Here is a 13,081-nt window from a genome sequence, read left to right as displayed (position 1 = left end):
ATATTTATCTGCCCGACTCTTGCCAAAGTAACTGGAGTAATTATCACCCTTCAGTTAATTCCGTCCAAGTCAGTATTTGGGGCTTGTCTCGTACACATCTATCGTGACTCCAATGTTTCTCCTCTTTCACCATAGTATTTACTTTGCTTTTGTCTTATTTGTCTTCTCACTTCATTGTGTTTCTCTCTGTATTTCACCGAAAGCCTCATGGTATGCAAATTTAAGTAAATGTCCCGCCCACAAAATGATATTTTGGTAGGACGTGAAGAGAAATTTGTATGAATAATCAATTATTTTGTGACGTAACGAATTTCAGACTACTTAAACGGAGGCTTGGAAGGAGCCCAGAGCCGAATTTGTGAGGCAAAGCATCCCTTCATCTCCTTCACCATGGCTCAATGGATTCTGGGTTTTGTCGCGCTGGTGTTCTGTTTCCACAGTAAGTACTACGTATAATCCATAATACCACTGCATTTCCCATTCTAATGGTTGACGACGCTATGATTAATTTGTTTATCATCAGGTACAGTCGCAGAGATTGTGTTGACTCAGTCCCCGTCTATCTCAACTTCTGCGGGGCAGTCTATAAAGATCACTTGTACCCTGTCAGGAGGCAACATCGGCAGTTACGTAGCGAGCTGGTACTGGCAGAAACCCGGCAGCGCCCCTGGCCTTGTGTGGGATGAATACGATGACACAGCTTCTGGCATTCCGGATCGATTTAACGGTTCAGTAGACTCATCTAGCAACCAGATGCACTTAACTATCGCAAACGTGCAATCGGAGGATGCCGCCGATTATTACTGTGGTGTGTCGACCAGTGATAGCTTCAACTTTGGGAAAGGAACCAAAGTGAATTTGCGCAGTAAGTACATTTTCGATATCCCAGCTTTTTCCCCTTTCAGTTGCAAATGTTTGAACAATAGCTTCAGTATCCATTACTTTAATTCATTTTGAAAACCAGTAATCTTTTTGTCTTCATGTTTGGAAGATTAACCACTAAAACAACAAAAAGGTGAATTGGCTCAAATGTCATCAAATTGTACTGATGTAGTTTTGAATTCAATGTTCAGACGAGTTTTTAATCAAAACAAGACCAAATGGCCCCTCCTATTGTTGATACCGTTGAATCCTGAGCGGACATACTCGCCAGTTATTGACATGTTATCACCACCTGGCTTCAACTTTCAGAGTAGATTGAAAAAGCCATGAAAGGAAATAGCAAAAGCATTAGATCAGTTTTCGCCAGCGGACGACCTGAGGCAGAAGAAGTACGAAGGAAGTTCCAAGCTGAGAATGAAGCCTTTTCTCCTCTGCAGTATCGCCCGATTTGATATTCCATACATACCTTTCTTCGCTCTGTACTCCAGCGTCTTGACTTCTTCTGAACTCCGTTTCTCAACTCGCCCCCAATCCCCTCTCATTGTCGATCCCCTTCCGAGTTTGTGAACTTTTGTTAACTCCCAGTTAAGAAATCACTAAATGTGAAATTTATGGCCCTTACTATGACATTCTCAGAGTTCAAACATTTCAATGTCTTTCATCTTTGGACCTTTAACCCTTTAAAATCTAATTTTCCTCTTGTGCTCGCCAGCATATAGAGAGCGTTAAGCGTGTTAACAGCGTTTTTTGCTGTAAGTTGTCCGAGCTGGAATTCCATCCCTGTGTCGTTATCACTGTTACAGAGAATTTTAAAAGTTATGGCTTTGCCTGAGATTCCGCTTGTTTAGGGCTCAATTTTAGTCTCAGAGTATTTCTGAGTTATTTTTCGATCTTTGAATGCGCAATTTAGAGGATTAGTTTGAAATTTTTGAGACGTTTATAAAAATTTCGGTGAGGACAAAATATGTAGATGCTGGAAATCTAAGCAACAGACTCAAAAGGCTGGAGGAACTCAGCACGTCAGGCAGCGTCAATGGAAAAGAATAAACCGTCGACGTTTCGGGCCGACACCCTTCATCAGGCTTATAATTTCGCGATGAAGGATCTCAGCTCGAAACCTCGACTACTTACTCTTTTCTATAGACGCTCCCTGACCTGCTAAGTTCCTTCAGCATTTTGTGTATGTTGTCAAGGAAGATTACGGTTTCTCTGCAGCCAAATTAATCTGAGACCAGTAGTACCCATGGGCATTTAAAGATTATATTGTGCACTTGGAAAGTTTGAAGGAAAGTAGATAAAGAATTAACAAGACCAGTGAGTGAAATGGGTTTAGGAAAATAGAACTACAGGATCGACTCGCTTCTGAACTTTTAAATCGTATAAGCATCCGACTGCCGGGTTGCCTTTTGAGTGGTTTCTGAACGGTCTTTGCACAAATTTCTATTGAGCAAAAACTGAAAACCGAATCACGAAACCCTGATGTTATACCATTTAATCCCCATGAAACATCTCCGTGAGTTTAGAACGTTAACAGTTTAGGGGGAAGTGTGTGAAATTACTGCAGATCTCGGTCATTTCTGAAATCACACAGATGAACCCCATGAGACTCAATGCCATGATAACGTTCCTCCCCTTTGATCGGCACACGCCTGAATTACAGATCCTGTCAGAGTTCCTGTGTACGACCTTCAGCGGAATCTGTAGCTGGGGCTGTGATTCGCATCACTCTAAGTTTAATATCAAAGTATGTTGACACGAGGTGCGCGGTTATGGCCAAGCCCCGAGAAAGAGAGAGAGAGGCTCTGAATCGGATCAACAGTTCGCTGACTTTAATAGGAACTGTGCAGAAATTTAAATAGAAATAAACGCGAGGCCAACCGTCCATTAACCAGAACTTTCCAAGTAAGCAAACGCCGACAAAGCGCACTGGAAGCAGTAGCTTAATACCAAATAAATACCATTCTTTAACAGTGTCAGCCTATACAGTATCCAAGACAGCGGTAAGCAGGGAGCTGCATTGACGTTTGCTGTGCTTTTGGTTTAGTCTTGACAAAACTGAAACGAGAGGAAGTGAATTAAATACCACCTCAATGAAACTCTGATGGGTGAGACGAGTGTGATTGCCGAACCCGTTCCGCAGCCCTCCTGCAAAGGCGCGCAGACCCCACAGCAGGGTCCGATGTTGTCTATTACCTCTCACAGTATTAAATAGTATTCTGATATGCGTACTTACTGTCAATCTCTTGATGAAGGTTGGCGATTTAAAGCGACTGTAAAGACTGATCAATATATTTTTCAGCCTTTCAAATTTCATCTTCGCTTTAGATTAATCAGGAATCACAATGTTTAGCAGCTCACTTTGCAGCCTGTCTAACATTTCAATTTTCGAATAGAATGAAAATGTTACATTTGAACCTTCTAATCCTTGGAACCAAAACTTGACGCGAATCTGCGTTATGGACGAGACATGTTGTCCACCTTTCAGTGCGTCTCAATATCAGAAATTTGCAACCATTCTACCTCTGGTTCAAAATAATGCGGGATTAAGATAATATTTGGAAACACATTATCCTTTTGAAACATTTTTAACCAGAGGGTGGTGAACTTGTGGCATTTATTACCACAGGAAGCAACCGTGGCCAGGTAGTCGATTCTTGATTAGACACGAAATCAAAGGTGTGAAGACTGGGGGTCGGGACTGAGGAGGGGAATATAGAACAGCCATGGTTGAATGGCGTAGGAGGCTCGATGGGCCAAGTGGCCTGATTCTGCTCCTATGTCTTATGGTCTTGTATTCTCGAACTCAAGGACATCAGTTCCATTTTCGCAGTTAAATCACGGTCGGTGTATTGTGTGATATTAAGGTGTGTGTGTGTGTGTGTGTGTGTGTGTGTGTGTGTGTGTGTGTGTGTGTGTGTGTGTGTGTGTGTGTGTGTGTGTGTGTGTGTGTGTGTGTGTGTGTGTGTGTGTGTGTGTGTGTGTGTGTGTGTGTGTGTGTGTGTATTTCGCGGGTATATTGTCTCAGAAACTGAGGAGATAATTTGTTCCAGCACTTTAGGATACTGGATGGCCAGAACATTTCTGGTGTCAACTACAGATTATTTCCAGAAAGTTATAAGTAATATTGACTTGCTTTTAAAAAAATAATTGCTTTTACCTGTTTTCGCGAATAGAACTGAATATTTAGAGGTAAATATTAGAGAATATTTCCAGTTAAGCGGTTATCCAGAATTAGTGTTTATGACTTGTTAAAACCGCCACTCTGCATATATTGAGGAAGCTTGAATTCGACTAAAAATGCAAACAGCTTAGTGACCAATTCGTTTTAAATCGATCCCCAATCCTCAAAGGGATTTTTATTTCCAAATTCCATTCCAAACGTTCACACAGGGAAGAAATAGTACCAAAATATTAAGTCACCTTGAGGATATCATTAATTCTGAAATACAAAACGTGCGATTAATCCGAATTGTTTTCTTTGAAAATGTAAGGGTTTTTTTTTTTCAATTTGACACGTGGTTGCGCTCTGAAAATATCCCCAGGTTACTGTATTTCCAGATCTCTGGTGTTCTGCCTCTATGCAAATCGTATTAATGCGGTTCCGTTGTATGAAAGTTTTCGTGCGGTTCCAACGCTGTGGATTGTAAACCCCACGAACAAAGACAAAGCAGCAAAAAATAAAAGGAACAGGCTTCTGGAGGAACTCAGCAGGTCTGGCAGCCTCTGTGGAAGCAATGTACCGATGTAGCCCCCCCCCCCCCCACCTCCACACACACACACACACACTCACACACATACACACACAGACAGATGCGTCTAGTGTCGATTTGCTTCCACAGATCCGTCTAACCCGCTGAATTCCTGCAGCAGGTTCTTCACTGCCTCAAGATCCCAGCCTGTGCTGTCTCTTTTATCTCCGAAGAAAGGTACTTGTTTCAGACACTATTGTCAATGAATAATTTATCTTATTGCACCTGTTCCTATTTTTCAGATCTTCTGCCCCCTGAGGTGTTGGTCCTCCGGCCCTCAACGGAAGAAATCACGAGAAACGGCACCGCCACCCTGGTGTGTTTGGTGAGCGGGTTTAATCCGGGAGCTGTGGACATCGAGTGGACTGTGGACGGCAGCCCGAGGAAGAACGGCGTTGAGTCGAGCCGGGTCCAGCAGGAGGCGGACAACACATTCAGTTCAAGCAGTTACCTGACTCTGCGTGCCTCAGATTGGAAAGCACACGATCTTTACACCTGTGTGGTTAAACACGAGGCTCAGGCAAACCCAGTTAAAGTAAACGTTGCACGATCCGGTTGTCTGTGATTCAAGCGATATAAGTACTGATTTGTTGCTCTTGAAAATAAAAACTTTTCAATCTTACTTGTATAGCACAGGTGATGCGCACTGTATCCGCTTCAATCTACTGGACACAATCTTATTCTGAAATGATCAGAACACGGGTGTAATTCTATAACAGAGATGCAATAAATCTGTATTATCTCCTATATTGATCGATGACTTTGTAATATCAGCATCAAGTTTATTATCACCGGCATGTGTCGTGAAATATGTTAACTCAGCAGCAATAAATATATATATACACACACACACACACACACACACACACACACACACATATATATATATATATATACATGTGTGTATGTATGTATATTGAATAGATTAGAAATAGTACAGAAGCAAATAATATATATTAAAAAGTGGGGTAGTGATCATGGGTTCAATGTTCACTAAAGAATTGTTTGGCAGAGGGGAAGAAGCTTTTCCTGAATCGCTGAGTGTGTGCCTTCAGGCTTCTCTACGATGAAAAGAGGGCATTCTCTGGAAGACGGGAGTCCTTAATAATGTACGTCGCCTGTCTGAGGCACCGCTCCTTTTCCTGAATACTACGAAGGCTAGTACCCAGGATGGAACTGACTAATTTTACAATTTTCTGTCGCTTCTCACCTACCTGAGGAGTAGCAAGCTCGACCCCCCCCCCCATACCAAACAATGATTCCGCCTGTCAGAATGCTCTCCGTGGTACAACTATAGACGTTTTCGAGTGTTTTAGTTGACGAACAAAATCCCTTCAGTCTTCAAACTTCACGGATGTGTGTGCTTGTGTTTGTGGGTATTAGTTTGTGTGTGTGTGTGTGTGTGCATGCGCGCGCGATATATAATCCAGCATGTAATTGATATACATATATATTTCCAAACTGTCAAATGATTTTCAAGCGCATTTTAGTGTTTCTCATTTATGCATCTCGAGTTTATTTTTATAGAATATTTGAATCACAGACACGCAATTTTGAACAATCATCCTCGTCAAGCACTGTTTCATCACAATGATAACCTCGCTACAATATCCGCTAGGGCCATATTATTTGTTCCGATTAATTTCGGTCTCAGTACGAAATTCTCCTTGAAGAATCGTGGTTATGTCCGGTTGATTTCTAGAGGTCTAGAGTACAGAATCGGCGGAAAGAGCTTGATTTCTGCAGAGCTGTTTGGCGTTTCACCTCACAATGAAAGGCTCATAAATTTACACAGTAACTACCCTAGTTGGGGTAAGCAACGGTCGGGTGGAATGAATAGTTGGAGCAATTTGCTTTGATAAGGAAATATAAAGGGAGATTTAGTATATGAAATGTGACATGGAGAAGGCGATTCCACAATTGGCGAGTCTAGAATGGAATTAGATCAATCTAAGGCTGCATCTTATGTAGGTCATCTATATAATTGCTTGAAAGTGTGGCCTGGCCGTTGTTTGTCAGGTAGGAGACAAAAAGCTGAGATTCAAATTTGTCCCTGATTCTCTGTATAGATGGAGTAGTTTTCGGGTCAGAGCAAAGAGAGATGTGCACCAGTCTGCAGACTGTAAAACATCACGAGGTGGGTGGATTTGTGAAATGAGAAAATAAAGAGACAGACTTAATAAGCAAAATGGCAGTACGCGGAGATGGGCAATGATACGGGGATGGATTTATTTTTACCTCCGGGGATTTCTCCCTGAGGACACGTTATGTCATCCGCAGTCACCGCTCACAGAAATTGTTTTCTTTGGATCTGGAAGAACCACATTATCTGGTCAAATCTGACCAAGTTTAAAAATAGCAGTGAACTGCTGAATGCAGTAAAACCTTGAATATTTAAACCAAGCTTAATTTACACACCCGCCATCGCCATTTAAATAAATAAGTCGTGTGCACAAGAGATTCTGCAGATGCTGGAAATCCAGCGCAACACACACAGAACGCTGGAGGAACTCGGCACGTTGGGCTGCATCCATGGAAGTGTATAAGCAGTAGAAGGTTCGTGTTGGGACTCTACATCAGGAACGGAAAGGAAATGGGACAATGCCCCAATAAGAAGGAGGGGAAGGGGAAGAAAGATAATCTAGAAGGTGAATCCAGGTGGAAGGTTGGTGTGGGTGAAGTAAGAAGCTAATAAGAACATAAAAACATAAGAAATAGGAGCAGGAGTCGGCCATCTGGCCCGTCGAGTCTGTTCCGCCATTCGATAAGATTATGGCTGATCTGGCCATTAACTCATCTCCATCTGCCTGCCTTTCTCCCATAAGCCTTAATTCGCCTACTCTGCAAAAATCTGTCAAACCTCGGTTTAAATATATTTAAGGATGGGAGGTGATGGTGAAAAGGGTTATGACCTGGAGAGGAAGGAATCTGATAGGAGAGAGTGGATCATAGGAGAAAGAGAAGGAGGAGAAGCACCGGGCGAGGTACTAGGCAGATGAGGAGAAGCGGGAAGTAAAACAAATGTAGTCTACCTTTGCTTGCCTTTTACATTCACAAGCTTTGTTAGGGAACAATCAGGGATCGAATGGAAGCTTTAAGCACAATCTTCCAATTCTCGGGGACATGAGCTCTGTCTCTGACCTCTATGAAATATCCTGAGATGGAAAATATTGACACTGGTGTGAATAAACTGTCTCACAGCTACACCGTTCCGTATGGAATTTGCAAATACAGCCTGTGACCGTTTGAATTTCTCCTCCCCTTTCCAACCCCCGGTCTCCGAGTCCTCTGGGTCACCTACGCCTCAAAGGAATATTGGTTGCTTATCAATTGGCCAATATGAATTATTGCCTTGCTGAAAGCATGTATTAGAACGAAATAGTATGAGGTGGGACAAATAGAGTTGATGTAAGAACTGAATTTGCTCGTTGGTTAGAATTAAAACGGCCGCGAAATGTCCCTCCGGGGCTCATTAAAAACAGCGTGTCAACGACACAATGATTCGTTTATACAGATCATTCCTTAGTCGGGAATTCACGGGAATCCCTTAAATTTTGCCTTATGGTGTCCAAATGCAATTTCCAAGCCATAGCTTAAATAAACTAAAGTAACCATTTTTGAAATTGCTTTTACTGGCATTCCCAGATTTCTGACCTTTTCCCCTATTTTTAGCATGGTATTTTACTGCTCCGCGCTGCCCAGTCACGCCCCTAACTTAACCTCCATAAATTCCTGCAACTTAAGAGGTATATGAATTTATACTCCTATCATACAATCCGCTCCCTGAAATCGTTGTGGCAGTGGCACGCATTTCGACTTTTATAGCAGCCATTTGCCTATCTCAATCTCTGCTATATTTCGCGGCCACGTTAGAATGCAAAATCTTACAGTTTTACTTATTTTTACATCAAATTCTCAATTTCACTTGGCAAAATGGAAAATGGCATTGAAGCCTTTTCAGTGATGAAAGCCTTCACGAACTCTTGTTGGTGCTGAATGCCCCTAACACGAAGAAGAACTCGTTCCCCTTTATTCGCTCTTGCTTCGATTACCAGATTAACGATCTCTGACTTTAATGATTTTCTCCTTCACTGCTGGACCTCAAGTGAACTCCGCGTAGAACTTTGATTTTGGGGATTCTCTGGTATCCTCTTAAGAGGGTACCGGAAAGTTCCCGTTTTTCGCGTTTCTGTCGATTTCCAAAATTCCGGTCAGATGTTACGTGGTATACACCGACGGATTTTCATGGAAATACCAATAAAGCACTTCTAAATAGTTCCAGTCTTTCTGTCATGTGCATCTTGACCAGCAGATGGCAGAAAATCATTACCTAATATTTTGTAACTAACGTCGCGCAACATAATTACCTATAAATGCTGGAGGAACTCAGCAGGCCAGGCAGCATCTGTGGGAAAGAGTAAACAGTCGATGTTTCGGGCCGAGAACTTATTTATTTATTTCCCGTGAGCAAACAGACCACAAGACATTTAATAATTGTTTACGATATTTTAGCAGCAATATTAACAACAGAAGCTGAATTTAGCAACAGAAGCTGAAATGGGAGGCTCCAGAACAGAAAGTTGTACAGTGCTCGTCTCAGGAAGCTGCTGAGCTTGAGTTGGTGTACTGGACCATATTCCCAGACTCAGCTTCCCGTTTAGATGGGGGTTTCATTGCCAACACAGGTTTTATCAGTTTGTTGAGGACTGTGTACTAAAGAGGGCATCCAGGTGTTTCTAAACCGGAAACCATGGATGAAGTGGGAGATCCACTATCTTCTGAAGTGCTGGTCTGCAGCATTATAATCATGCGCCTCTGACCTTAATAAGAAATAAAGTTATAACTTCCATAAAGCTTTCAGAGATATTAAGAGACAATACCAGTCCAAAATCGTGTCTCGGTCCAGCCGTCAGCTGTGGCAGTCCTTGCATATTTTGAAGGATTGCAAAACGAAGTGGGCAGCGTTGCCAAAAAAAGCTCGGCCCTTTCAGAAGAGATTGACAGATTCTATGCGGATGGGTGCGAATATGATATGACTCACCCCGGCAGTACCCAGTACACGTGAATCTCCATTCACTGTCGCGAATATAAAATCAATCTTCCGAGGATGAGCCAGCGGAAAGCATCAAGTCCGGATGATGTCTCTGGCCGTGCTGTTAGTTCCTATGCGCATCAGATGGCAGGGATATTTACAGAAATTGTATCCTCTTCCTGCTTCGGGATGGAGTTCCCTCCTGCTTTAAGGAGATCACTGTCCACCTAGTACTAAAAAAAAGCACGATATATTGTCTTAAAGACTACAACTCAGTGGCTGCAACACTGATCACGAGGTTCTTCGAGAAGCTGCTCATGGCACGCATCAACCCCCAGCTTTCCAGGTAACCTCGACCCACCGCAGTCTCACCATCGGGATGAAGCTCCCTATCCCTACGTTCACTTTGAAGCATTTGCATAGTAAAGGCACTCACGTCAGGATATTGTCTATTAACTAACGTTCTGCCTTCAATACTGTTACTCCAAGCAAATTCATTATGAACTCCACACATTGGGAGCTAATGCCTCCCTCAGCAACGGGATCCTTGACTTTCTGACCAATAGACTTCAGTCAATGAAGATTGGCCGCAGCACTTCCGCAAGAATTATTCTAAACACTGGCACTCCAGAAGGTTGCGTCGGTATCCGCTACTCTACTCTCTGGACACTCATGACTGGGTGGTCAGACCGTGCCTTAGCTCTTATCTTCAAGTTTGCAGATATTACCACTGTAATGTGTCGTATTTCCAATAACGATCAGTAGGAGTACATGAAAGAGATAGAGAGCTTAGTGACATCCTGCCGTGACCACAGCCTTTCCCTTAATGTCCACAAAACAAGAGACCTTGAAAGGACAAAAGAAAAAAAGCTTCAAAAAGAGGGCTTCGTAGAGCACATGCTCCTGTCTACATCAACGCTATTGAGGATGAGAGGGTAGCTTCAATTTCCTAGGAGTGATCTTCATCACTAACCTGTCCTGGTACAACCACTTTGTTGCGACGGCCGAGAAAGCTCACCAGCCACAAACTCCCCGTTTGTTCTCTGTTTCTTCTGATTTAGAATACAGGAATACAGAGATCAATTAGATGCATCACAAGATTTTTTTTCTGAAATGCTAAGATTGCAAACAACATTCCGAAATTTCTGTCTGGAGGAAATAGGACCATATGACATAGGAGCAGAATCAGGCTTTTCAGCCCATCGAGCCTGCCCCACCATTCCATCATGGCTAATCCCGGATCCCACTCAACCCGTACATCTGCATTCTCGCCATATAATTTCATGCCCTGAATCTGAGATAGAAAGGCCAAGTTATATGGGAGTTTCTTGGACCTTCAGAACCACAGTCAAGGTCCTGTTTTCTCTAGTGTGGCTGATGATTTATTGATAATTGACAAGTGAAGTCAGAGCCAAAGTAAAAGTAAAATAGAGGGCATACAAGAAAACCAGAACTAGTGGGAAGATAGAGGATTGAGGAGCTTTTTAAAACTTGCAGAATCAAACTATGAAGGTCATTCAAAATGAAAAGATGAATTATGACCGGAAGCTAGCGACTAATATCAAAGAAGATACTAAAAGCATTTTTAAGTATATAAAGAGTGAAAGAAAGTCGTGGGTAGATATAGCACCAATACAAAATGACGCTGGAGATACTGTAATGAGAGATGCAGAGATGGCAGAGGAACTGAATACGTATTTTGCATCAGTCTTCTCAGTGGAAGATGTCTGCTGTGAACTGGACATTCAAGAGTGTCAGGGAAGTGAAGTTTGTGCAGTGAAAATTACGACTGAGAAGGTGCCCAGGAAGCTTAATGGTCTGAGGGTGGATAAATCTCCCGGACCTGATGGAATGCACCTTCGGGTTCTGAAGGAAGTAGCTGGAGAGACTGCAGAAGCATTAACGATGATCTTTCAAGAATCGATAGATTCTAGCATTATACCAGATGACTGAAAAAATCCGAATGTTACTCCTTTATTTATAAAGGTGGAAGCGGCAGGAAGGAAATTCTAGACCTGTTACCCGATATCAGTCGTTCGGAAGTTTTTGGAATCGATTGTTAGGAATGAGATTACAGAGTACCTAGAGCAACATGCCAAGATAGGCCAAAGTCAGCATGGTTTCATGAAAGGAAAATACTGCCTGACTAACCTACTGCAATTATTTGAGGAAATTACAAGCAGGGTACAAAAAGAAGATGCAGTAGATGTGGGGTGTACTTGGATTTTCAGAAGGCCTTTGACAAGGTGCCGCACATGAGGCTACTTAGCAAAATAAGAGCCTATGGAATTACAGGGAATTTACTAGAGTAGGTGGAGCATTGGCTGCTCGGCAGAAAACAGAGAGCTGCAATAAAACGATTCTATTCTGGTTGGCTGCCGGTTAGCAGTGGAGTTCCACAGCGGTCGGTGTTGGGACTGCTGCTTTTTACAATGTATGTCAATGATTTAGACTATGGTATTAATGGATTTGTGGCGAAATTTGCTGATGATACAAAGATAAGCGGAGGAGCGGGTAGTGTTGAGGAGACAGAGAGCCTGCAGAGAGAGTTGGATAGTTTAGGGGAAAGGAAAAAGAAGTGACAAATGAAATACAATGTTGAAAAGTGTATGGTCATGCACTTTGGTAGAAGAAATAAATGGGAAGACTATTTTTTAGATGGGGAGACAATTCAAAATTTAGAGATGCAAAGAGACTTGGGAGTCCTTGTGCAAGATACACTAAAGGTTAACCTCCAGGTTGAGTCGGTTGTGAAGAAGGAAAATGCAATATTGGCATTAATCTGGATGTTTAGAATATAAGAGCAAGGATGTGATGTTGAGGCTCTATAAGGCACTTGTGAGACCACACTTGGGAGTATTATGTGCAGTTTTGGACTCCTTATTTTTGAAAGGACACACTGACATTAGAGAAGCTTCCGAGAAGATTCACGAGAATGATTCCAGGAATGAAAGGATTACCATATGAGGAATGTCTGGCAGCACTTAGGCTGTATTCCCTGGAGTTCAAGAGAACTCATATCTCATATAAACATTCAGAATGTTAGAAGACCTGAACAGATTAGATATGGCAACCTTATTTCCCATGGTGGGGTGGGGGGGGGGGGGGGTTATAAGACAAGAGAGCACGATTTCAGGATTGAAGGACGTCCTTTTAGAACTGAGATGCAGAGAAATTACTTTAGTAAGATGGTGGTAAATCTGTGCAATTTGTTGCCACGAGTGGCTGTGGAGACCAAGTCATTGGGTGTATTTAAGGCAGAGATAGATAGGTTCTTCATTTGTCAGGCCATCGACTGGGGATAATTGGAAGAATTGCATCAACCCATGATTGAATGGCAGAGCAGACTCGATGTGCCAAATGGCCTATTTCTGCTCCTATATCTTATGGTCTTAAGATCTTATAATCGTATTGTGTT

General features: G+C 42.4%; 1 protein-coding gene across 1 annotated transcript; it reads left to right on the top strand.

Moving 5' to 3' along the window:
• The first annotated feature begins 331 nt into the window (after positions 1–331).
• Positions 332–5,378, top strand: LOC140732747 (immunoglobulin lambda-1 light chain-like). Its single transcript, XM_073055411.1, has 3 exons — positions 332–439; positions 524–865; positions 4,874–5,378. Exons 1-3 carry the CDS (start codon positions 391–393, stop codon positions 5,194–5,196), a joined length of 714 nt encoding a protein of 237 aa, XP_072911512.1. The 5' UTR covers positions 332–390; the 3' UTR covers positions 5,197–5,378.
• The last annotated feature ends 7,703 nt before the right edge of the window (positions 5,379–13,081 follow it).

Source organism: Hemitrygon akajei, chromosome 9 (assembly GCF_048418815.1).
Source record: "Hemitrygon akajei chromosome 9, sHemAka1.3, whole genome shotgun sequence".
Lineage (NCBI taxonomy): Eukaryota > Metazoa > Chordata > Chondrichthyes > Myliobatiformes > Dasyatidae > Hemitrygon > Hemitrygon akajei.
The sequence above is the reverse complement of the archived record's forward strand: the minus strand, read 5'-3'. Positions and strand labels throughout refer to the sequence as shown.

Excerpts from the sequence above, each read along its gene's own strand:
- LOC140732747 (XM_073055411.1), top strand. The coding sequence starts at position 391 with ATGGCTCAATGGATTCTGGGTTTTGTCGCGCTGGTGTTCTGTTTCCAC. Across the intron at positions 440-523 it reads GCTGGTGTTCTGTTTCCACA|GTACAGTCGCAGAGATTGTG; the intron begins GTAAGTACTACG and ends GTTTATCATCAG. Across the intron at positions 866-4,873 it reads AACCAAAGTGAATTTGCGCA|ATCTTCTGCCCCCTGAGGTG; the intron begins GTAAGTACATTT and ends CCTATTTTTCAG.